Source organism: Mobula hypostoma, chromosome 10 (assembly GCF_963921235.1).
Source record: "Mobula hypostoma chromosome 10, sMobHyp1.1, whole genome shotgun sequence".
NCBI classification, from domain to species: Eukaryota; Metazoa; Chordata; class Chondrichthyes; order Myliobatiformes; family Myliobatidae; genus Mobula; species Mobula hypostoma.
Genome location: NC_086106.1, coordinates 105,992,896 through 106,017,541, shown reverse-complemented (window position 1 = coordinate 106,017,541; position 24,646 = coordinate 105,992,896). Strand labels below are relative to the sequence as shown.

The 24,646-nt window shown below is 39.7% G+C and overlaps 1 protein-coding gene across 3 annotated transcripts in view; it reads right to left on the bottom strand.

The window, feature by feature from the left end:
- amot (angiomotin) overlaps positions 1 to 24,646 on the bottom strand; it is a 70,920-nt gene that overhangs the window by 3,798 nt on the left and 42,476 nt on the right. For all 3 annotated transcript variants that reach the window (XM_063060991.1, XM_063060992.1, XM_063060993.1), the window contains exons 5-11: positions 20,064 to 20,156; positions 12,854 to 12,999; positions 8,498 to 8,647; positions 6,844 to 7,034; positions 5,522 to 5,644; positions 4,446 to 4,678; positions 3,298 to 3,510 (exon numbers count right to left, since the gene is read on the bottom strand). In XM_063060991.1, coding sequence (XP_062917061.1) covers positions 3,298 to 3,510; positions 4,446 to 4,678; positions 5,522 to 5,644; positions 6,844 to 7,034; positions 8,498 to 8,647; positions 12,854 to 12,999; positions 20,064 to 20,156 — 1,149 coding nt within the window. The remainder of the gene's footprint in view (positions 1 to 3,297; positions 3,511 to 4,445; positions 4,679 to 5,521; positions 5,645 to 6,843; positions 7,035 to 8,497; positions 8,648 to 12,853; positions 13,000 to 20,063; positions 20,157 to 24,646) is intronic.

The window sequence follows — 24,646 nt, the reverse complement described above, 5'->3', positions numbered from 1 at the left end:
TATACAGTACTCTGACAGTTACTTCAGAACAGAGATTTAGGACCATTTCCAACAAATTATACAATATAGTCTTATGGCAGTACAAATTTTGTCTTTACTATTAAAGATATAAAAAAGTTATGAAGTGATTATCTTTGATTACTGAAGAAATATTATTTAATAATCATATAGCTGAAAATACATCACTTGACATATTGGCTGTGGAAGTGTAGCATGGTGCAACCATGTTGTTTATCAGTCTTTGTTTGTGTGTAACAACTCTATTGTATTTCTTTTTTCTACCGTGAATACCTGCAAGAAAATGAATCTCAGGATAGTATATAGTGACATATACATACATTGATAATAAATTTACTTTGAACCATAATGGGGATGTTTCAAATGAAACTGGATGCTGGAGCAACCTGTAATTTACATTTTAATTAAGCCACAGTAACTGACGTGGCCCAGGAAAGAGAGATTAAAATAGCTTGTCACAAGGAAACATGAAATGAACCAGAGGACTGGAAGAGACACAGATAAATCTGGAATAAGGCATGATTAGGGAAGAGTTTCTGAAATGTATTTAGGAGAATTTTGATCACCAGTGAGGGAAAAGCTTTTGCTGGCTCTTGTTCTGGGGAATGAGGCAGATGGAGCAAGAATCAGCAGGATCCTATTGACGCGGTGAAGGCAGCACTCTCCTCTCAAATGCACTGCTTAGGATCAGGGAACCATCACGATGGAAGTACACAAACACGACAGATTCATTACTACAATTTGCTTTAGCAACTTTAGTATGAAGGAAGCATTTGGACACAAATTAAAATATGCACCCCTGAAGGGGAAAATAGTGGAACAGCCAAAGCTATAGTGCCCTGGAAGACAAAAAGAGAGAGAGGAAAAAAAATAAAGATAAAGCAGAAAATAGGGCGCAGAAATAGAAAATGGAGGCTCCAGTGCATATGATCAAAAAAAGGCTGCAAATGGTTGTAGACTCCACAAGCTCCCTAAGAAAGAACCTTTAACAGGCATGTGAGTAGTAATCCATAAGGAGCGGTAGGGACAAAATATATACTTTCATCATACTTTGGATGAAATGCTACCAAAGTTGCAGCACATAAAATAGTTCAGCTGCTATGTTAGTGAAGTGGAGAACTGCAAATAAGTACCAAATACAAACTCTAACTTACTCAGCCTGTTGCCAGTAAACCACAGAATTGCAGAAAATACGCTTGTTCGATAAAGGAATGCAAGAATAATCCCAGCAAGCTAATGTGGCTGGTGAGGAAACTGGCAGAATCATTAATCTGGAATAAAATTAATGGTCAGCTGGGCAAGTAAAAGGGGTAACCAGATGAAAGCTAGCATAGAAATGAACAAATATGACAGAAGTTTGGACGATACAACAGTGAGAGTTAATGAAGATGATGCAGTCAACCTTTTATGGGTACTTGCAAAAGACATCTGAAAACTTAGTAGATAACAGGCCTGTCAGGAAAGAAAATCTCATGAAAAAATAAAAATAGGTACAAAATTTAAAGAGGCAAAGTGGGAAATGCTTATTTTGAAGTAGGTAAAAACCTTGTCATAAAGCATAGAAGTCTAAAAGGTAAGGAAGTATGCTAAATTTTAAGCAAGTATTTTTATACATGTTTGGGCATAATTGGAATTAAGTGTTCTAATTCTGGATACTGTACTTCAGAAAGGATGTTATAAAAGAATCAAGAAGGTTCAAAACATGTTTCATGACACAAGAGTTGAAAATGTTCTCAAGGCAGGAAAAGAAGTGTAAGTTTTCTGGAGGTGTTCAAAAGTCAGAAGGATCTTGATCTATTAAATAGGGATTGTGCCAATCTTCAAAATTGTTGAGAACCAGAGAAGAGATTTGAGGTGGCTAACAAAACCCCAGCGACAACTACCAAAGGCAGCAGGGAAATAAAACAGCTTTTTGTAGTTCTGACCTGAAATACATCATTTAAAGCAGTGGGGGAGAGGGTTCAGACATAGCTTTCACAAAAATAAAGTTTTAACTAAGTACTTCAAGGGATGAATAATGAATAATGCAGAGCTACGGGTTTTAAAAAAAAACAAAATGGGATAATTGTTTTCAAAAGCATGATGCAGGTTATAATGGACTGAGTGGTCTCATATGGTCTGATGATTCTTCCTAACAACTTAACAGAAAACTATATGCAAGTTTTCATTTTATTTTATTTGAGATACAGCGCAGAGTAGCCCCTTCCAGCTTTTCAAGCCGTGCTGCCCAGCGATCTCCAAATTAATCCCACCCTAATCACAGGACAATTTACAATGACCAATTAACCTCTCAACTGGTGCATCTTTGGACTGTGGGAGGAACCCACGAGGTCACAGGGAGAACGTACAAACTCCTTATTGACAGCAGCCGGTTCACTAAAACAACTTGATCGCGGATAAAAAAAAAGGTCAAAAGGGGTATTGATACAGATACTCTAGAGAACACAAAGCTTCCAGCCTATCTGAAACAATGTGAAAGTCATCTGTGGAATGCAACCACTCAGGTATTACTTAAGCTGCAAAAGAAGTTCTTGAAGGACATCCTGGAGATCTGTTGTTTGCCTTTGGTGTGAACAGGTAACCCAAAAATTTCACACAAGATTACATTTCACCTTCACAGTGAAAGTTTCCACGTCATTGCTCATCAGCTTATTGATTGAGGTCAACAATAAGTTGAGGGGCAGACTGCATTTTTAACCATCACGTTTTGATTGTTTCAGGGAATTTCTGTTCCTTTTGGTATTTTAGGACCAGCATCAGATGTCTGCAGATGAGGTATCACATAAAACAGTCTCACTGCCAATAAGATGAAAAGATTTCCACCTCATCGGAGACCCCCACTAGGCAATTACCCCTGTTCAAGATTCCGTGGTTCCTATTGGAAACTAAACTGGCCAAGTCAACCAGTCAAAGTCCAAAGTCAACCCTGATGTTAGGTGTCTACATAACCCTCACTCTCCTCAAATTCACACGGTTTATCAAAAATTATTGTTTGTGTCCATACGAGAAGAATAACTACCTCCTTGAAAACTCAAGTGCAGAAAATTTCCACATTCAAACAAGGCACATCGTAATTTTTTTTCTGAAATTCATATCTAGGTCAATGAATTTTTCCTGAACTATGCTCCACGATAATAATAAATCTGAAGGTTAACAAAAGAACGTTCAATTAAGCCAAACTCCGCTCACTCCATATTATTAGGCCATGGCACATTTATTAATCACATATTAATTTTCATCTAAATTAGATTACAGAGTATATAGTATGAAACACAATACCTGGTGTTTCCATTTGTGCAGGGCTGCTCCTGCCTAGCTTTCCTTGTGTCGGTGACACACTGCCCAATTTGTTGTGCTCAGGACCTTTTTCCGTCTGGGTGCTGCTATCTCGGCTTCCTGTTTTAGAATGCGCTGACAGAACTGGTGTAGATGGTAGTACGGGAGAAGAGGAGGAGGACTGCGACTCATTCTTCTCTGGGCTTAGTAGAAAGCCTGAAAGCATGGGAGAGGAAAAACAAAGTTAAGTGCTATCTTCTTGCTTTCCTAAAAAACATGAACAACTAATCTCCCAACACTTAGCGCTGCTGGTACGTATACCAAATAAACCAACAAGTATACCCGTGTTTGGTCAATTCTATTTCAGTTCTCATTACCCAACACCAGGCACAATATGGCCCCTCTTCTTGCTGGACTATCTACATATTGATTTAAGAAAAACCTGAATGCGCCAAGCAAATTCTTCCACATTTAAAGATCTTGCACTATGGAAGTCCCAGTCTATATTAAGGAAGTTGAAGACACCCTGTTGTTTTTACACTTTTCTTCTGTTTTTCAATGCCCCAGTGGCATTTCAAAACAGATTTCAGTTAAAAATTTAGAAACATACTTACATGGCAGACACATGATTAATTGTGTACGGCCAATAACTACCTCAATGCTGTCTTTTATCCTTGGCTATATCTAATTTACCCTGTTCCAATTTAACACTCTTCTCCAAGGTCAATACTTATCCTTATCTATAACTATCTTAGAACTTGAGGAGTTGTGATCACTCTTTCCCAACTGTTCTCCCACTGAAAGGTCAGGGCACCTGCTCAGGCTCATTACCCAACACTAGGTACAGTAGGGCTCCTCCTCTTGCAGGACTATCTACATATTGATTTAAGAAATGCTTCTGAATTCACCTAACGCATTCCTCCACATTCAAAGAGCTTGCACTAAGGATCTATATTAGGGAAGCTGAAGTCACCCTGTTGCTTTTACACTTCTCTTCTGTTTTTCAAATGCTCCAGTGGCTACTGGGGGGTCTGAAGTACAGTTCCAACACAGTGAAGAGTAAAATGAATCATATTATATTAGTCCTATATTAAGCCACTATGAAGTTCATTTATAGTTTTTGGATTTTAAAAAAAATTAACCAAATTTACCTAAACTGCCCTTCCAGCTCTTGTCTTCTTTCTTCTCTTCAATTATTGGGTTACTGGACAACAGCGTGGGGTAGGACGAAGGCCCAGATGTCGCATTAGAAATTGAAACTAGGGACTTAGAAGGTCTTAATGCAGTTGGTTGTTCCGTTTTAACTTGTTCCCTTCTTGATCTCTGTTGGAGGACTTTGATCATAGCGTCCTTCTCAATAATTTGAGCATGAAGCGTCTTAATCCTAATATACACACAAACACAAATAAGAAAAAAGTATCATAGTCCATTCAGTAATCTTCCTTTAAAATATTTCAACACATAGGATGATGGGAAACAGAGTGTGGGGGTATTGAGATCCCCAACTTCTTGTGGAGCACTCAGTATCAAAGTGGATAATAGGGTGATGGAATACATTTTAAGCTATAACACCATTGATCTGGCAAGGGCTAGATGTATTACAGGAGATGGGAATATTGTGAGGATGACTAGAAAGCTAATGGGCAATTGATCTTTCCCTGGATCAATAGTATTAAAGATTCTCTTCCCGGGAAGAAGTGACAAATGGATAGAGTCAGAGAAGTAGAGCACAGAAACAGGCCCCTTGGCCCATGTACTCCATGCCAAAACCGTTTAGACCGCCTACTCCCACCAATCTGCACCGGAGTCATAGCCCTCCAATTCTCTACTATCCATGTACCCATCCAAACTTTTCTTAAACATTGAAATGAATAAATGATAAATGAATAAACAGAAAAATGAAAAACAAGTCACAGGCTTTCTATTTTTTGTACATCTTTGAATATATTCCAGGATTTCTCTTCTTCCTTTCTGTCAATGCAGTTGAGTGGGATCTGGGATCAGTCATGTTGGCATGGCAGAGCAGATTTGATGGGCTGAATGGCCTAATTCTGCTCCTACGTCTTATGGTCTTTTCCAAGTAAAAAGAGGCAATTTATCAGTATTGCATGCAACACAATTTCTGATATGTAACATCAAAACAGAGAGGTAAATGAATATGTGTACAATTCATTATGCATTTATATCAAAACAGTCACACATTCTAATACGGAGACATTTTGCCCACCTGCTTTCCATGTCCAGGCACCGCCGATTAGCCATTAGGATTTCTTCCTCTTCCTTCTGAATCCGGGCTTCTAAGGATGTTTCGTAGCTACCATTTGGTGAATGACCCAGTACAGTAGTATCCCTAATAGTAAAAGAAGCAGCAAAGTTATTATCCCAGTATGACGACAAGTGTTCCAGTGAACCTAATAAGTTTAAAGGGAGCATGGGAAGCAGGGCCCCAGCATGTGGGGAGTTTAGCAAACATTATCAAACTGGGCTTGAGTTTTGATTATGTGAAACAACAGCACAAGCAAGATTTAGTGCCCTTAGTGAGATTGGGGGGGGGGGGGGAGAGAAATTGGAGAAAGGTATGTATGTATTTCATTCAAAGATTCATACTTAGAAATGCATCTCCTGTCAGTGGTGTACATTAGGAACTCTCCCTTCAAATTCCCTGTGAAATTACATCAACAGAATGAACTGCAGAGGCAGACTCATACACTCTGACAGAACAAAATAACATTTGGTGCTACCATCTGGAAATGAATTTCCAGGTATTGACTGTCTAACAACAAACTAATCATACACAAAATACTGTGCAGAATCTCTTGTGAAACTCTAATGAAGTTTACTTTATTGTACATCCCCTTTTAAATGCAGTATTTGCAGTTCTGATAAAATTACTCTTTTGAATACACATTGCACCAACTATACTGAAGTCTACCAAGTTTCTGGGGAATTGGAAAATAATAATCTGCCCTCAGACCATCAGGGTTTCTCCTGAGCAGCTCTGGGGATTAAGGATCAGATTCAAGTTTTCTGTTCCAGGATTTATCTTCTTCCTTTCTGTCAATGGCGGTCACAAACTCTAAACTGGGCTGGTGGAGGAGGGGGGAGGTGGAATCGATCCTGCTTCATTGTCAGGGTCAGGGTCATAGAGCATTACAGCACAGAAACAGGCCCATCGAGTCCACACCTAGCTTTTATTCTGCCTGGGCCCATCGACTCGCACCTGGACCATATCCATCCCTGCTCCTCCCATACCTAAAATGTTGCAAATGAACCCACATCTACTGCTTCTGCCAGCAGCTCATTCCACACTGAATACTCTGATTTATGAAGGCCAATGAGCCAACAACTCACTACACCACCTTATCTACCTGTGATGCCACTTTCAAGGAATTATAGATCTGTTTTCCCAGACTATCTTAATGCATTTCAATTATGCTCGTTAAAAAAAAAGGAAACAAGATGATAATCATATACATGGATGGGCCTGAGAGTGCTGATGCAGCTCAGAGCACAGGAGGGATTTTGAGGCCACTCCAGCAAAATCCGTACCTTTGGGCAGCTACTGTTGCAGCCGCGTCTAATGCAAACTGGCGCATCACACTTTCCTCCAGGTACTTCTGTTCCCACTTGGTCATGTCGGCCTCCAAAGCCAGAATTCTCTCCTCCTTTTCACGTAGCAGCTCCATTAAAGCTGTGGCATTATGCTCGGGGGTACTGGCTGTCTGGGTGGTGCCCTGGCGCTAGGTTTGACCCAAAGAAAAGAAAATTAAATGACATCTCACAATTACATTTCCCATCAGTAGCTCCAATTCCTGGAATTAGACATACCTTTTCAGTAGCAATATCAAGAGCAGATCCACGTTCATATGAATTAATACTTTTAATTCACTGTCGTACTGGCAGAATCTGAACTCCCCTTCATTATGAAGGGCTGTTTTGCATCTTCCACCCTCTCCCCCCCCCATTTTATTATCCCAGCTTTTAATCCAACTGTATCGTGAATTTGGTTGTAACCTCCCAGATCACGACTAATACCACAATTCCATTCAAGAATTAAAGGCCACTGTAGTCATCACTCACAATTAAGCAAGCCAGGAAGGGAAGCCTAATAACAGCTGGATCTGACCTCACCCTGATCCAGAGTCACATACTGGCTATAGCACACTGGTGGATTTCTTTTAAAACACATCAGTGAACTAGATGGGCTTTCTGTTTTCCTGAATCACTTTCACTGCTCGTAGCATTTTAAATAAAAATTCTAGACATTTAAATTTAAGTATTTAAATTTCTCAGCTGCAACAATGGGACTTGAACTCTCACATCTCTGAACTGCTGAATCAAAACCCCTGCACTCCCACTAATTCAGTTTCCAACTATTGTGTTTCCATAATCCTGTGCGATAACAATCATGTAAAGGAGAATATCTTTACTCAGAATAGTGAGAATATGGAACGTTATCAAAGAAAGTGACAGATGTATTTAAAGGGAAAGTCAGGGACACAAGCTAAGACTTTTGTGTCTATCTTTCCCAACATCCATAATACTGTCTCTATATAGTATACCACTACCATTAGGGGCATCTTCTAAAGGAGGTGCTTCAAGAAGGCAGCATCCATCATTAAGGACCCTCACCATCCAGGAATGCCCTCTTCTCACTACTACCATCCGGGAGGTGCTACAGAAGCCTGAAGACACACTCAACGTTTTAGCAACAGCTTCTTCCCCTCTGCTGTCAGATTTCTGAACCGTCCATTAGCACTGCTTCATTATTCTGCTCTTTTTGCACTTTTTATTTTCTTTACATTTCTTATTGTAAATTATAACATTTTTTTAATGCTTTGCGCCATTCCTCTGCCACAAAACAAATTTCACAACACGTCAGTGATATCAAACCTGATTCCGATCAACCAGGGCAAACTAAGTTGACATTTCCTCTCCCTAGGCAATGACACAAAGGATAAATGCAGCTGCAAATTGCACGACATGGTTTAAAAGACAGAACAGCAAAAGGACACTTGATCTATTAGTTCAAGCCCAGTTATTTCTTGTGCAGCGTAACATTTAATCATCAGGGATTGGACCCCAAATATCTAACATACTGAGGGAAAGAATTCATCTTCACCTCACTGATACCTCAACAGCAATTCCATAAATTGAATTTAAATGGCACTGACATACAAAGCAGTAGGAATCTGCAGTGTACCTGCTGCAATCGAAGGGATTCCAGTTCCCTTTCAAGCCTGGTTCTTAGTCTATGTTCAAGTTGTTCCCGTTTCTCACAGGCCGCCTGAAGTTGGATCAAAGCCTGCTGCATTCTTTCTACTTTGTCAACATACACTTGCTTCCGCTTTAGCTATAACCAGAAAGGAGAGAAGTGTTAGTGAAAATCACAAGACATTGTCAATAATCACAAAGCATTAAGTTTTCTGCATAATTACTCGCTCACCCTGTGACTGCAAATGTTTTCATTAACCACACATTTGGCAGCACCAGATGTTGCCTAGGCTCTATTATCTACAGCACTCCTAAAAGCTAGATTTCTGTTTGGCATTAACTTGCCACAGTAGCTGCACAGAAAGAGAATTAAACTCATCATCATTCTGTGGCCCGACACACAAATATAAAGGGTATGCTGTTTCATTGAGGCTCTAAAATTTGCTCATATGTAGTTCAACCTAGCATTTGCTCCTCAACCCAATACCTTCCTCATCCGTCTGCCCAGGCAGGAAAGGATAACCCAGCAAAATAGAGAAATGAGTGTTCGCTAGTGGCTAGTTACAAAGAATGAATCTACAGTATACACTTCATTAACACATTTAAATCAGTTTTCATAGTACAACTGGGAGCCAGATTTAGCTTTTAATACTGCCAGTAGGATTTAAAAAGTAGGACAGGGTTCAAGATGTTAACATCTTTATAGAGAGCCTCGTGGGCAAAGGAGAACAATGGTGACCTCTGACTTCTTAAGCAAACCTTCAGTCTAATGTCTTCAAACACTGCACCTCCCCACCCACACCTTGTTTTACGCTAGAAGGCCACTGCCCCTGAAGATTAAAAGATTCTAGCACCCTGCAAGTCAATTCCCACATGGATGCATATCCACGCTAAATTCAATGGGACCTTAGTATCCATGAGCTTGTGAATTTCTTTCCATAAATATTGCAGCATGTGTTTTGGATAGCTATTTAAAAAAACCATGAACACTAAATAATCAGCCGGAACTTTCAATGTTCTCAGCAGTAACCACTGTTGAAGAAAATTATCACCAAATTAACCAGCAAATTATTAGATATTACTGTATATAGAATATAGCTACCATATTTACCACATTTAGCAACTTAACAGGGATTGTAGCAATACTAAATGCATCATGATTGCATGCTTTCAACTATTACCAATCATTGAAAATTTTTTGATAAAATGTGCAATGTCTAAATTTCATGACAGTGCAAATATTCAGAACAGGTAACATTGTAAATGCATTCCTGAGACACTCAATATTTTGCGTGGATTTCATCATTAGTTGAAATTCTACATGCTGTTTTAGGGTTCCATTTTATCCAGAGCCAGCATTCTCTATTTGGTATGTCAACAGTTTATGGTTAAGAGATGCAAATAAGACAATAACTATCTGCAGTGAGAGCCAAATCAAATGCATTAAATTACAGTCAGGAAGGGCGATACTTCCTTCAAGCTCTGGGAACTGAGAGAAGATAGCAGCAAAATTGGCCATAAACTATTTTGCAACAGGGACAAGGAATTCATGGAAGATTCGCTAATTAGTCACTTTCTCAAAATACATGGGATGACTATGTCAACAGTGCAAAAGCAAAGAGAGGTATGAACTAATTAAAAAGAGCAAATACTGAGAAAAGGCACAGTAAGGTGGCTAACTGAGTGATACATGTTTGTTGACATGCCCCTGCATCTTCTCGTGCCATTGAAAAGCAGGAATTTCTGAACCCAGTTTTCTGTTCCCCAGCTTTGCTTGGTTCCGTCACCAGCAGCAGTAGGGAAGGCAAGTGGATGGGTGATCTTACAGACAAATAGCATGGGATCCATGCCAACCATCAAGAACTCATTCATATATACAAATCTCATTTTATTCTCCCCAAATTCATGTCGGGAATAGGCATATTTGATTACGGAGCTTAAGTTTAAGAAGGCATTGCTAGAAATCACTCTGCAGTTTGAGAGAGAGAAGCTAAAATTGGATGTACCACTATACAGGTGAGTAAAGGGAACTACAAAGGTATGAGAGGGGAACTGGTCAAAAATTATTGGAAGGGAACACTAGCAGGGATGATGGCAGAGCAGCAATGACCGGAGTTTCTGGAAGTAACTAGGAAGACATAGGATCAGTCCATCCAAAAGTAGTATTCTGAAGAGAGGATGAGACAATTGTGGCTGACAAGGGACATCAAAGACAGCATAAAAGCATAAGAAAGGGCCTATAATACAGCAAAATTAGTGGAAAGCAAGAGGATTGGAAAACATTAAGGAATGAAAAAGATGGAATTTGAAGGTAAGCTAGTCAATAATATAAAAAGTTTACCAAAAGTTTTTACAGATATATAAAGAGCAAAAGAGAGGCAAGAGTAGATACCGAACTGCTGGAAAATCACACTGTAGATATAGTAATGGGGGACAAAGAAATGGTAGACAAACTGAACAACACACACACACAAAATGCTGGAGGAACTCAGCAGGCCAGGCAGCATCTATGGGGAAAAAGTACAGTCAACATTTCAGGCCTAAACGTCGACTGCACTTCCCTCCCCCGCCACCCCAAAGATGCTGCCTGGCCTGCTGAGTTCCTCCAGCATTTTGTGTGTGTTGCTCGAATTTCCAGCGTTTGCAGATTTTCTCCTCTTTGTGACGATCTGAACAAGTATTTTGTGTCAGTCTTCACTGTGGAAGACACCAAATGCATGCCAGAAATTTGAGACTGTTAGGGGGTAGAAGTGATCCTAGTTGCTATTAATAAGGAGATGCTTGGGAAGCTGGTAGGTTTGAGGCAGATCAGTCACCTGGACCAGATGGACTATAACCCAGAATTCTGAAAGAGGTAGCTGAAGAGATTGCAGAGGCATTAGTCGTGAATTTTCAAAAATCACTAGATTCTGGAATGGTTCTGGAATGGATAGGAAAATGGCAAATGTTACTCCATTCAAGAAGGGAGGGAAGCAAAAGACAGGAAATTATAGGTCCCTTAGCCTAGATTTCAGTGGTTGGCAAGGTTAACATCCATTATTATTCTGTGGTTGGCAAGAGTCCATTATTAAGAATGAGCCAGCAGCCTTACTAGCTCCACTAGTCTGTGCCAGGTGAATGATTTTGGAATCACAAACCGTTCTTTCTGTGTGTATGATTGTGAAACAAACATACTTTGCATGTAATTGTAGGGTTTAATTTTTGTAAAATGCAAGCATTTAAAAGTGAGAGTATTGTCCAATTTTCATTTCTGTCAAAAATGATCAGTCACTTCACTGTGTTGTCCAGTTCATACCCAAAAGGACATTCGTCTACTCCACTTCTGATTTTCCCGCCAATAAGGCATCGATTTAAATTGGGTTTCTGGCACTGAAATTTCTTGCCCAAAGGCCATTCTGCCTCTAAGAAAGGATGTGTTGGAATTGGAGAGGGTCCACAGAAGGTTCATGAGAATGATCCCAGGAATGTAAGGGTTAATGTATGAGGAGCAATTGGTGGCTCTGGGTCTATACTCGCTGAAGTTTAGACATATGACGGAGGATACCATTGAAACCTATTGCCTATTGAAAGGCTTATACAGAGTGGATGTGGAGACGACGTTTCCTACAGTGGTGGAGTCTAGAAGCAGTGGGATAACTCACAATAGAAGAAACATACTTTTAGAACAGAGATGAGGAAGAATTTCTTTAGCCAGAGGGTGGTGAATCTGTAGAATTCATTGCCACAAATGGCAAAGCAGGCCAAGTCATTGGGTATATTTGAAGCAGAGGATGATAGATTCTTGATTAGAAAGGGTGTTAAAGATTATGGAGAGAAGGCAAGGGAATGGGGAATGTGGTTGAGAAGGATGATAACTCAAACATGATGGAATGGGAAAGCAGACTTGATGGGCCAAATGGCCTGATACTGCTCCTATGTCTCACGGTCAATCCACTTTTCCTGATTTTCTCACCCATAAGGCATAAATTTAGCTGGGGAAAGAAATTCTACGGAACCAGATGCAAACCACAAGAAACCCAGTGATCATGCTGCCTTTGTCACACTGGTGTGTCTGTCAAGCCAAGACATTGTCTTCAGCCACCATTTGCACAATTTCTGGTAGATATAACTTGTTGTTGTTAAAGAGCAAATACACTAGCAGATTTTCCATTTCAATCAACTAAAATCAGGGATCTTTCTCAGTGACAATCATATCCAAGGGGAAAGGCACACAAATTGAATTCTATTAGTAAAAAAAACAAAATGGATGAGCAAAAATATATTTAAATAGTTTATTTATTTCGTTTTGATAGCAATAGGATTTTTAAGTGACGACATTCCACTCAGGCGGAAGCACTTGTCCTACCTCCTCTTCCAACTTGACCACTTTGCCTTGGGTGTTGTTCAAAGCCTGATCACGGATCTCAATGTGCCGTCTCTGATCCTCGTTCGTAGCCCGAAGGGCAGACAGCTCCATTTCTAGCTTCTCCTTTTCTCTCAAATTCTCCTTATCTGGAAAGGCGATAGGTAAACAAAGGCGGGAGTAAAATCATTCACTGCATGAGTAGATAATCTTGAGAAACTATAACTCTAAAGGCAGAGAGTAGAGTGGAGGTTTAAGTTTAGACAGAGATCCCACCTCTCCTGGAACTTCCGGGAGTCTCCTGCATATTAATAGTGGCTCCCTGATGCCCGCAAATTATATACAATATCACAGAAATCAATTTTTTTGAGAGTGAGAGAAAAGCAAGAGAGAGCGTTAAAGCGAAGGCAAGCGAGCGAGAAAGCGAGAGCGCGCCAGTGAGAGAGGGAGAGCGAGCGAGAGAGCGCCATTGCAGAGTGTTCCAAAAAAAATTATAAAACGTACGTCACCCCAGACTACAATAAAGTGTACCCCTGCCTAATAGGGGTCAAAATAATGACAGTGTTGCTCGCTGTACTGTTTGCAACAGCGACTTTTCTATTGCCCATGGGGGGTTAAGACTGTAAAAGACATGTTGAGGTGAGTTTAACAGATGTCATTCGTTCATTAGCATGGCTAACGTTATTTAAACTAGCTGGCTAGCTGCTAAGGAGCTACTCTATTGAAGACATCCCACCTCTCCCGGAAGTCTCCTGCAAATTGATGGTGCTACCTCCCTGAAATGAGTTTTTGCAGGGTGGGATGTCCGAGTTTAGAGAGCTGTGGTTAGGCTTTTGGATGGTATCACTAACCCTTATCTGCATTTCTGGGAGATTGCGGCAAGAGTACTGAACATTATGGACACTTTAATAAATATAGATTAGCAAGTGGCAGTACTTCAAGACAATGCAACCTCAAAAAATTGCAAGAGGACTGTAGGTACAATTTTCAACTCTGTACCCTCAACACTTCCTCAAACGCCCTTCGCCCCCAATTAAGCAAGGTCATATTTAAAATGTTACGCAGATTATTTTCTTGGTGTCATACTGAAATCAAATTTTGCCTTCATACCAGATTGCTCCCTTATGTCCTTGTTTACTTATCAAACCTGTTAAGAAATCTCGAGCATCTTATTTACAAAGCTCACACCTACTTTAACAACAGTGGCACATCTAACTGACTTGTAAAAGGTGAAGACGTTTTGTAGACTGACACAAAGAGACCAAAGAAGTAGGAATTAATTTTCAAAGGAGCAAACGTGATTAATTGTGGAGCTAATAGACATTTTCAAATTTAGAAAGGAACTTAATGGAATAAAAGTGAAACCATTTTGACTGGCAGATGGATTGATAGCCAAGGGACACAGGTTCATGATAATTGGGGAAACCACAAGAGAGCAGCTGATACATTGCTTTGATTCAGAAAGGGTTTATTAGGATACTGATTTCTTTTATATACTACACTATGAGTTGTGACTCCTCTAACTTGAACACAGTTGTCATTTCTCCAACAAAATTTTAGTGGATTAGTCTGTTGTGTGCTTGAACAGCAGAGATACCAGAAGTATCGATATAAATGAATAATCTTCAAATCTGTCATTTTAACCCACCCTACCTAAGCAATTACCAAAAATAAGCACACACAAAATGCCGGAGGAATGCAGCAAGTCAAGCAGCATCTAGGTAGGGGAATAGATAGTTGACATTTCAGACCTGATGAAGAGTCTTGGCCCGAAATATCGACTGTTTATTCACTCCTCTCCATAGATTATGGCCTGACTGGGTGAGTTCCTCTAGCACTGTGTGTGTTTTCCTCAAGATTTCCAGTGTCTTCAGAGTATCTTGTTTAACATGCTGTAAGGTTTCACTGCTAATGTAATGGCCTCTCTGTAATGTTTCACTGCTAATGTAATAATTTCTCCGTAGCAGCAATGTTTGGGTTATGACTAGAGATAATGGGGCTTTGGAATGTGGGACTATCCAATGAGAGGGTTGTTGTTCTTTCTTGTGGGTCTGGAAGAGAGATTTTCATGGTCTTTTGTCGGCGAGAGAGGAAGAAGGAAGATGCGTGTGGAGAGAGCTGGTAGACCACTGGACGGAGTGAGGGTCCGAAGGTCAGAGACGCTCGGAGGAGGTCGATGGTTGATGAATGGCTGTATCAGTGAGCTCCAATGTGCACTTTGGACTTTTTCCTTAAAATGGGCCCTTTTTCTTTTTATTTTCTTTACTAACTCTATATACAGATTAAGATTTATAAAGTTCAATCATTTAATTGCATATGGTGTACTGTCTGATATTTTGCGGTGTGGATTTGTAACTGGGCAACACACCACGCAGCATCCACAGAAACGAGATTTCTCATTTTGACGGGGTCAGAAGCTGTCTTCCCCTGGACGAGCACTTGCTGGCCAAGCCTGAGGGTCACATTCGTATTTGTGAATTGTCAGAAGTCTATATCTTAGCCATTTCACCCCAGACTGCCTGGAATTTCATATAACCTACAACTCTTGTTGAACTTAGTCTAAAGTTATTTCAACTTATTCACTCTCAGCTATTTTGAAAGCCTCTTAAATCTGTGACACTGCTATGCCTGACCATCTTCCTAGGATACACCACCTACCCAGGTGAGAAACGTTGCACTAAACCAAGGTGGTGAATTAGAAACAGTGCATTGCATTGCCCAAACCCAGGCCTGGGGATATCTACTGCATGAAGTCATTATTGGCCAATTTAGACTTTATTAAACATTCCACTTGTCTAACTGGTTTTCAAGTGCTGGTATGGGCACACCCAAAAATTTTCCTGTTGACCTGTCATCATTGAAATTTACACATCATACATACATTGATCAACTTTAGATTCATTGTTTAACCAGGAAACAGCATATACAAGATATGTTTTTCACCAATGCTTATGCTTTAAAGAAAAATAAAAGCTAAATTATAGCACTGTCGATTATGTTTTAGGATGCATCTCTGTTCCTACACAACCTGTCAATGTGAAAGCACTGGGAAAAGTGTCCAAGTCATTAAAGCACTTCAATGTTTACACATAATTGCTTATAAAATTATAATGTTCTGGATGTACACTCAACTAAATAATATGCAGTTGACTTCCAGATAAGCTAAGCCTATTACATATTTCAATGCAAATGAAGAATGAGGCATAAAATATTGCTAAGCAATTTTATTAAGTGTGGCAAGAACAAAGAATGAACAAAGAAAGAGCTGGCAGAACAAGGAAAAGGCAGTTGTGGTCATCTCATTATGAGAAGAAATCAGCCATAACTGAATGGTGGAGCAGACTCGATGGGCTGAATGGCCATATTCTGTTCCTATGTCTTATAAGCCCAGAGGTTGGTTTAGAAAGTCATCTGGAGGCATAAATTTGTGATCTGCACAGCACTATGATACTGTAAAGGAAAATGCTTCATTCAGGGTTGCATGAAGTCAACTATAATTTTTCTTCACAGCCCTGCTACACAAGGGTTTGAAAAATTGTAACTTCTACACTACAGGGAAGTAAACAGTATGGAAGCAACTCAAAGAGCATGCAAGAACCATGACCAGAAACACACAAAAAAAACTTCAGGACCACCTCAGGCCTGGACATATGACCCTTCCTCTGGGTGGATACATCATCAAGAAAATGTTGAGATTTGAAGAGCATTTCTTCAAACATGAATAAACAAAAGCCACATCAATGGGACCAACTAATCAGGTAAATAGTTTAGCTATGAAATGCATTAACAAAAAGCCTGACCACCCAAAAGAAAAAAGTGGACAGGAAAACGAATCCAAGTGTTTTGTTTTCTTCAAATAACAAGAACTTAACCATAAAAATTATAATCTTTATATAAAACCTACTGTGAAAACTTCACTTTGAAAATAGTTCAAGAAAGAGGCTTTGTTGGAAATTCTGTGGGAAACTTCGAAATTAGCTATTTGGTATGCACAGGGCAATTTCTGAACTTGTAAGCCAAAAGACTCAAGCAGCTGAAGGGGTAGTTACTGTTCCACACATCTCCCATTTGTCATGGAATGTCTGCTCTCTGCCAAAATACTCAAGGTAGAATTTGAGCGTTACAGGCTTGTGTTATTCAGCCCATCATTTATTGGGACAAGCAAGAGAAAAGGAAATTTTAATTCTATGTTCAAGATTCACTTCAGATTGACCCAGGAGACACAGATATTTCACAACACCATAATTATTTTTTTTTCCATTTTATAAACACTCGTCTTTTGACTTAATTAGAAAAATCAAAATTCTATTTTGAGAAAGAACATAAAAATTCAAAGATTCCAATATTCTCTGGCCTTCAATAATTCTGATCTTGCCACCTCCCAACTTCATTGTAGATACATTATCAGCATAGGTGCCTGGATAACACTTAGATAAGCCAAAATTCAGGACATTTTTAGCAAAGAAACAAGATGGCTGCAGACAGCTCACAAAGCTACTACTTTTAAATATGTTCCTTCTTCTGAACTGCAATCAAGTACAGCCTGTAATTTCCAGTTTGATGATGTATTTTTGAGCCAACCACGCAATCTGACACTTTTGGTATCTACTGGGGGTTTTGGCGAGGTTTGCAGCAGAGTATTGTTTCCTAATGGCGGAATGTGAGCCTATAGTTGGCTTCACTACTCCTCGACGATCAATGCATCAGAACTTGATAAGGACAAGAGCAGAAGGCATGTGGGTGTTCAGTTCCGTCTGCCTCCATTTGGTGTCCCTCTTAATGCCGTCAGAGGAAGGTGCAGGATTCTTGGACCCCCCCCCCCCCCCACTGCATGATTTGATCATGGTTTGATCGTGGCTGCGGGACTTTTTTTTGGGTGGAGTGGACTCTGCAGTTTGATGTCTTAAGACCTCAGTGAACAGTTTGTGGCTGTGGACTCGTTAGTGGGGGACTCTGCAACTGGCCCGAAACTGCTTCTGTGGCTGCAACCTACAGTCACCGCGCAGTGCTAAACTGAAGTGACTTGGTGGCTGTGGCTCCCGGTCCATTTCATGGTTTGATATTTAATATTCAGTGAGTTATTTGTTCACTTCTTGCCCCTTGTGCGATTTGCTCTTTTTTCACACTTTGGGCATGTGTGTTCTTTTAACAGGTTTATGGTGTTTCTTTGCTTCATGGCTGCGTGCGGGAGTAGGAATCTCAGGGTTGTGTACATACTTTGATAATGAAAGTACTTTGAGACTTTGAAAGAAGAGAGTGCCTGACATCAAAGCTCTCTGCACATACCAGATACGGTGTTCTTGGAAATGAAGTGCAAAATATTTGGAGAATCAAAGATTAAGCTTGTAAGCCACATTGCTGTGGAATGCCTTGATGACATGTTGACCAGAATGGAGTGTGGAAACTCAGCCTCACTTGGGACTATTACTCTGATTTAAAAGTTAACCCTGTTAAGAGTACACAATTATCTATACACTATAAAAACGCTAGTTTTTTTTTTGCAAAAATACCACAAAGGTGTTCACCTCACCATATTCCATTAAAATGTGTAAACATGCCATTAATCCCACTGATTCCATGCCAGCTCTCAGTAAATTCACATCAATCTAATGCCCCCTCCCATTTCCCTGTAATTCACCCTCTTCCACGTGCCCATTAATTTCCCACCACCCAATTTAAAGTAGTGACTTAATCTACCAATGTGTACATCTCTGTAGAACCAGCCGGGAACTAAAAAAGCATAAAGATGTGCAAATTCTCAAAGTAGTGAAAATATAATTTAGATATTGTTGCAGAGATAGGAAAAATGCTTCACTGAAGTATATAGTCCATATACATAATGAAGTAAATAATGCCAAATATATTATAAATTGTGATGATTAGAATATCTTTAAAATACATTTAAAAATATCACAAGTGTAGGAGTAAATGTCAGGAACTTATTTGTGAGAACATGTTGAAGTTACTTTTAATATTAAGTCTAGTAATAAGCAAAATGCTCTACTAACAGAAGACAATCTTGTTCCACTGCAGTTTGTTTTAAAATAATTGAATTCACAAGCTCAAATAATTCAAAGACCAATGACAGCATTTCAATGATACAGAATGCTCCGACATAATCCAAAGTGGAAGAATAGAAGGTTTAATTTTTCCGTAGTTCAACTGGGCACAGCATGAAAATTTCACATAGTTGTGCACTGTGTGATGACCAAATGATGACCTACAAAACAGAAGTGCCATTGTTGCTGGATTATTATTAGCTTCCTCAAAATATGACAGGCATCTCCGACAGGGTCCATGGTTCCAGAATCAGCGGACAAAATACCTGGAATTTCTTAGTTGCCATTTTAGTAAATTTGAGGAGCAGAAAATTGAATCAACATAACCAATAGCTATAGGTGCAATTAATAACAACCCAATATAGAAGCCACTAATAGCCATACACAACAGCAGGCAAATATGGATGCAACTTCAATATAAACCATGATCATATGGTTACACCCACAGAGGATAAAATGTCAAAAATACCAACAAGAGTCATAACCTTGATCAGACACTGACATTGCCTAGAGGCTGCTTTTATTAGACAATGGCAGCAGTTGATATTTTATCCTTTTTTTTAAAATTTTATCCTTTTTCTTTTTAAAATAACAGAAGTCCAAAACCCAACCTCATAGTTTAAGAACAACCAACCAGAGATTTAAGGAATTCAAACATAAAGGAACTTTCCTAAAATCCCTTCCATAAAAGACAGGAAAGGGGAAGCTAAGGCCAAAGACCAGAATGTCTATTTCTTGGTATAGCAGTAAATGTAAGGCCTACTGGTACCATTGCTTCTTGGGTTCTTACAAAAATGTCTGTGCTAGTCATGAAACAAAGCTTGGAAAATTAAGTATTATTAGCTATTGCATTGAATGTCAATATATCCAATTTGGCAAGCAAGTGTGTCAGTAGCCAAGGAAAGTCTTGGTTGCATTTTGGATCAGGACAGGTGTTCCAAAAAGTGGGATCAAAGGGTAATCTTATAACAACAACAGTAGGCTTTACCATATGTACACAGCTTTACTATGACAACACCCACCTCAAAACTTCACAGTTGCTATAGAATCCTTTCAGTGGCTAAATGATTGTGGATTAGTTCCTAGATTTTAGCACTAGCCTTGGTTACTGAATTAATTGTTTTGTGGAGTTCAAACAAGAAACGCTTACTTACTCTGCCCAATGAGCTGAGCAATGGCCTTACGGTTGTCTTCGGAACCTTCACATTCTTTAACAGCAAGCTGTTTGTTAGCAGTTTCCAGACGATCTACGATTCACAGAACACAAGACAAGGAAACAGCTAAGTCTCGAGGAAGTGAATGTTAAGAAGAACTGTATAACAGATAAGTGTCACATTACACCAAGCGAATGTTACAGAACTATATTTCTGAAGCAGTTCCAACAAAACCAGCATCTGGTGCCTGTGCTACAGATACAGACCTATTTATAATCGCACTATACATCAGTTTATTTTATAATTTACAGTCATTTGTCTGCATCTACACCAGTTTTGAGAAAGGCCAGTCCAAACCAGGGGTGTTTCTGGCTGTCCTTAATAGTCCATAAGAATGGCAAAGAGCACATAAATGCACTTGAGTCACAATTTATGACCTACCTCAACTTGCAGTGGCAAGCCTGGTTTATATCAGCTGTCATCAAAACCAGCTTTTCACATAGTTGAGAACTTGTTCAATTGTTTAGTTTGCCAATGATAACAAACCAAAGTAACAATCAGACCTTATGGTGATGACTTTACCAGTACATCGCACAGTTTGAATCAACTGAACTGACATCAAGATTTTAAACTTCTGGTGTGTCTGACCTCAGGAGAAACAAAGGTAAATTTGCTACTGAACTCTTGCATACGTACAACAAAATTTTACACCACGGAAGGTAAGCGCAGGAGACCATTGGCCCAGTAATCTCTGTCAGCTGAAAACAATTCTGATTGCAAAAATGCACAGAAAAAGTATTCTTCTACGTCCTTCATTCGACTGGTGGTAGCCATGGTCAAAATTTGCCAAACCATGGAAATGTTCATTTACAAATTACTGTTTCAAGGTTTATCAAAATCTTGAAGTCAAACAAATAAGGAGACTTAATAATGTCCTTAACTGATATTTTTAAACTATTATTTACAATGCATCTCTGTTGGGGTCTATTGTTTCCTCAAAATCTTTATTTTCTTCTGCAATGATTAGAACAAACCTGATTAAAACAAAAGATCTAAAGTAATTGCATTGATGACCTGCTGATCAACATCCACTATCATCAACAGAAAGAACACGACATGCATGTTGCTGATTTTTCATACAAATAATAGTTATATTGGCTTTGTACGATCCAGAGATTGTCATCTGAAATAACAGAAATATAAACAAAGTACTACTAACGGAAGTGGAAGCAACATCCATCAACAGCAACAATTCCATACAACATATTAGCAAGCATGAATTAGCAAGAGTAGGCCACTCAGCCCCTCGAGCCAGCTCTGCAATCACTCCCATTGAGGGTTCTTCGGAGTTTATAATGGACTGCCAGCAACAGTTTTACAAACTGCTTTTGCATCAGATTATACACAAATCCAACTACGATTAACTATTCAATCAACCACTATACTTTCCATGGTATTGTAGAGTTTCTACAACAGCATCTACAGCAAATGCACTTTGAAAGGTATTGTCCTATAACTGAACCATTAGGACAGCCCCTTCACTGATGAACCACTAGATCAACGGCTGCCAATTAAAACATCTCCAAACATGAAACACTCAAATGACAACTGAAGCATGATATGTAAACAATGAATGGCAAGTGTTAAGTTGCATATTAATACTTGTATACAGTGACATATAAAACTATTCAGCCCTCACCCTTTGATCACAAAAATGAGTACAAGACCAGGGATTTTGATCACTTAACTTGAGAATTTGTATTTGTAAATCATTTTCTCCTTTTGTCAAAGTAGAGCCCAAAAGAGGGGAAATTGTAAAGCTTGGAAAATGGAAATGTCAGCAATTCAAAAGTATTCATCCCCCTTCGCTCAGTACTTAGTTGGAGCACCTCTCACAGCAATTACAGCCAGTAGTCTTTTTGGCTAATTCTCTATTAGCTCTGCACATTGTGATGGAGCAAGATTTGCCCAGTCCTCCTTGCAAAATTGCTCAAGCTGCACCAGGTTAGTTGGGGAATGGCTGTGGACCATCTTGTGGTCTTACCAGAAATGCTCAATCAGGTTAAGTTCAGGTCTCTGACTGGGCCACTCAAGGACGGCAATTTTCTTCACTTGAAGCCACTCCATGGTTGCTCTGGCAGTATGCTTTGGGTTGTTGTCCTGCTGAAGGACAAACTTTGAGCTTTCCGGCAGAGGCTAGCAGGTTTTTATCCAGGATCTCTATTCTTAGCATTCATCTTCCAGTCCTGACTGCTGAAAAGCATCCCCATAACACGATGCTACCTCCATCATACTTTATAGCAGGGATGGTCTCAGTCAGTCCGGATTGGAAGCAGCATCTCCAACACCATCACCCTGAGCACAGGGGGCCCCCCCAGGGCTGTGTGCTCAGTCCACTGCTGTTCACTCTGCTGACCCACGACTGTGCTGCAACACACTGCTCGAATCACATCATCAAGTTCGCCGATGACACGACCGTGGTGGGTCTCATCAGCAAGAACAATGAGTCAGCATACAGAGATGAGGTGCAGTGGCTAACAGATTGGTGCAGAGCCAACAACCTGTCTCTGAATATGAACAAAACAAAAGAGATGGTTGTTGACTTCAGGAGGACACGGAACGACCACTCTCTGCTGAACATCGACGACTCCGTAAAGATCGTTAAGAGCAACAAATTTCTTGGTGTTCACCTGGCGGAGAATCTCACCTGGTCCCTCAACACCAGCTTCATAGCAAACAAAGCCCAGCAGCGTCTCTACTTTCTGCGAAGGCAGAGAAAAGTCCATCTCCCACCCCCAACCTCACCACATTCTACAGAGGTTGTATTGAGAGCATCCTGAGCAGCTGCATCACTGCCTGGTTCAGAAATTGCACCATCTTGGACCGTAAGACCCTGCAGCGGATAGTGAGGTCAGCTGAGAAGATCACTGGGGTCTCTCTTCCCGCCATTAGAGACATTTATACCATGCGCTGCATCCGTAAAGCAAACAACATTATGAAGGACCCCACGCACCCCTCATACAAACTCTTCTCCCTCCTGCCATCGGGCAAAAGGTACTGAAGTATTCGGGCTCTCATGACCAGACTATGTAAGTTTCTTCCCTCAAGTCATCAGACTCCTCAATACCCAGAACCTGGTCTGACACCAACCTACTGCCCTCTACTGTGCATATTGTCTTGTTTATTATTTATTGTAATGCCTGCACTGTTTTGTGCACTTTATGCAGTTTTGGGTAGGTCCGTAGTCTAGTGTAGTTTTTGTGTTGTTTTACGTAGTTCAGTGTAGTTTTTGTATTTTTCATGTAGCACCCTGGTCCTGAAAAACGCTGTCTCGTTTTTACTGTGTACTGTACCAGCAGTTGAGGTCGAAATGACAATAAAAAGTGACTTGACTTGACCTGACCTGCCCTGGATGATATGCAGCATTAGATTTATGCCACACATACCAATCAGTGTAGAGGCCAAAAAGTTCCACCAGTCTCATTTGACCACAAAAACCTTCTTCCATATCTTTACAGTATCTTCTAAGTGACACTTTGCAAAGTGCTTACGGGCAAGGATATGTTTTTTTTTAAAAAGCCAGGGCTTCTTTTTTGCCACTCTTCTATCAATACCCATTTTGTGCAAGACCTTGGAGATTGTGGAGCTACGAACTTCATTTTCAGTTGCAGCTCACTGACAGTGACTGCTGGCATCACAGGTCTTTCTTACAAGTGCCATTATTCTCCAGTGACTAAGTTCAGAAGGGCAGCCTGAACTAGACAATGCGATTGTGGTTCCACAATGGATTGCACTGAACTCCAAGCTATGTTGAGTGCCTTTGAGGTGGTCTCCAGATTTGTGCTTCTCTATTGTTATTTCCCTGACTTACTTTGAATGCACTTTTGCCTTTATTTTGGATTGCTCTATTGAAAATCTACCAGCAACAAATTGAGCAAGTTGCTAAGGTAATATATAGCACTGCACCTGACAAAAATTAGTAATCACAAAGGAGATGAATACTTTTTCAGCTTCACAATTTTTAGTTTTTAGTAAATTGTTGACAGGTTTTGGATTTTTTTCTTTTCGTATGACATGATGCCAAATGTTTTGTAGTTAGCTCAAAGAAAATACTCCTTCAATATATTTTTAATTTAGAAAATGAGACAGTAAAATGTGAAAGTAGTTGTGGGGCTGAATACTTTTTCATGGCACTGTATGTGAAAGTAGGTTATAATCTAAAGTCAAGCAAAGAGTTACAGGTGGCACAGGCAATAAATAACTAAGTGTAATTTATCTGCCTTCAGCATTACTTGTTGCTTCTAGTAGGATCTAACTTAAAATGAGACTTGGAAACATCATTTTGTATTAATCATTAATTCTTTATATCAGTTCCCGTTTTTTAAAATCACTTTGTGGAGATCTGTTTTCACTGTGACACAAAAGGGTCTTTCTCTGTTAATCAGTGTCAAAAAAGCCAGATTAAATCCACAGTGATTCAATGTTGTAAAACAATAAAACATTAAAACTTTCAAGGTGGGGGAGGGGGTGTGAATACTCTTTATAGGATAGATATAGAAATAAAACATACTTTATATACATAT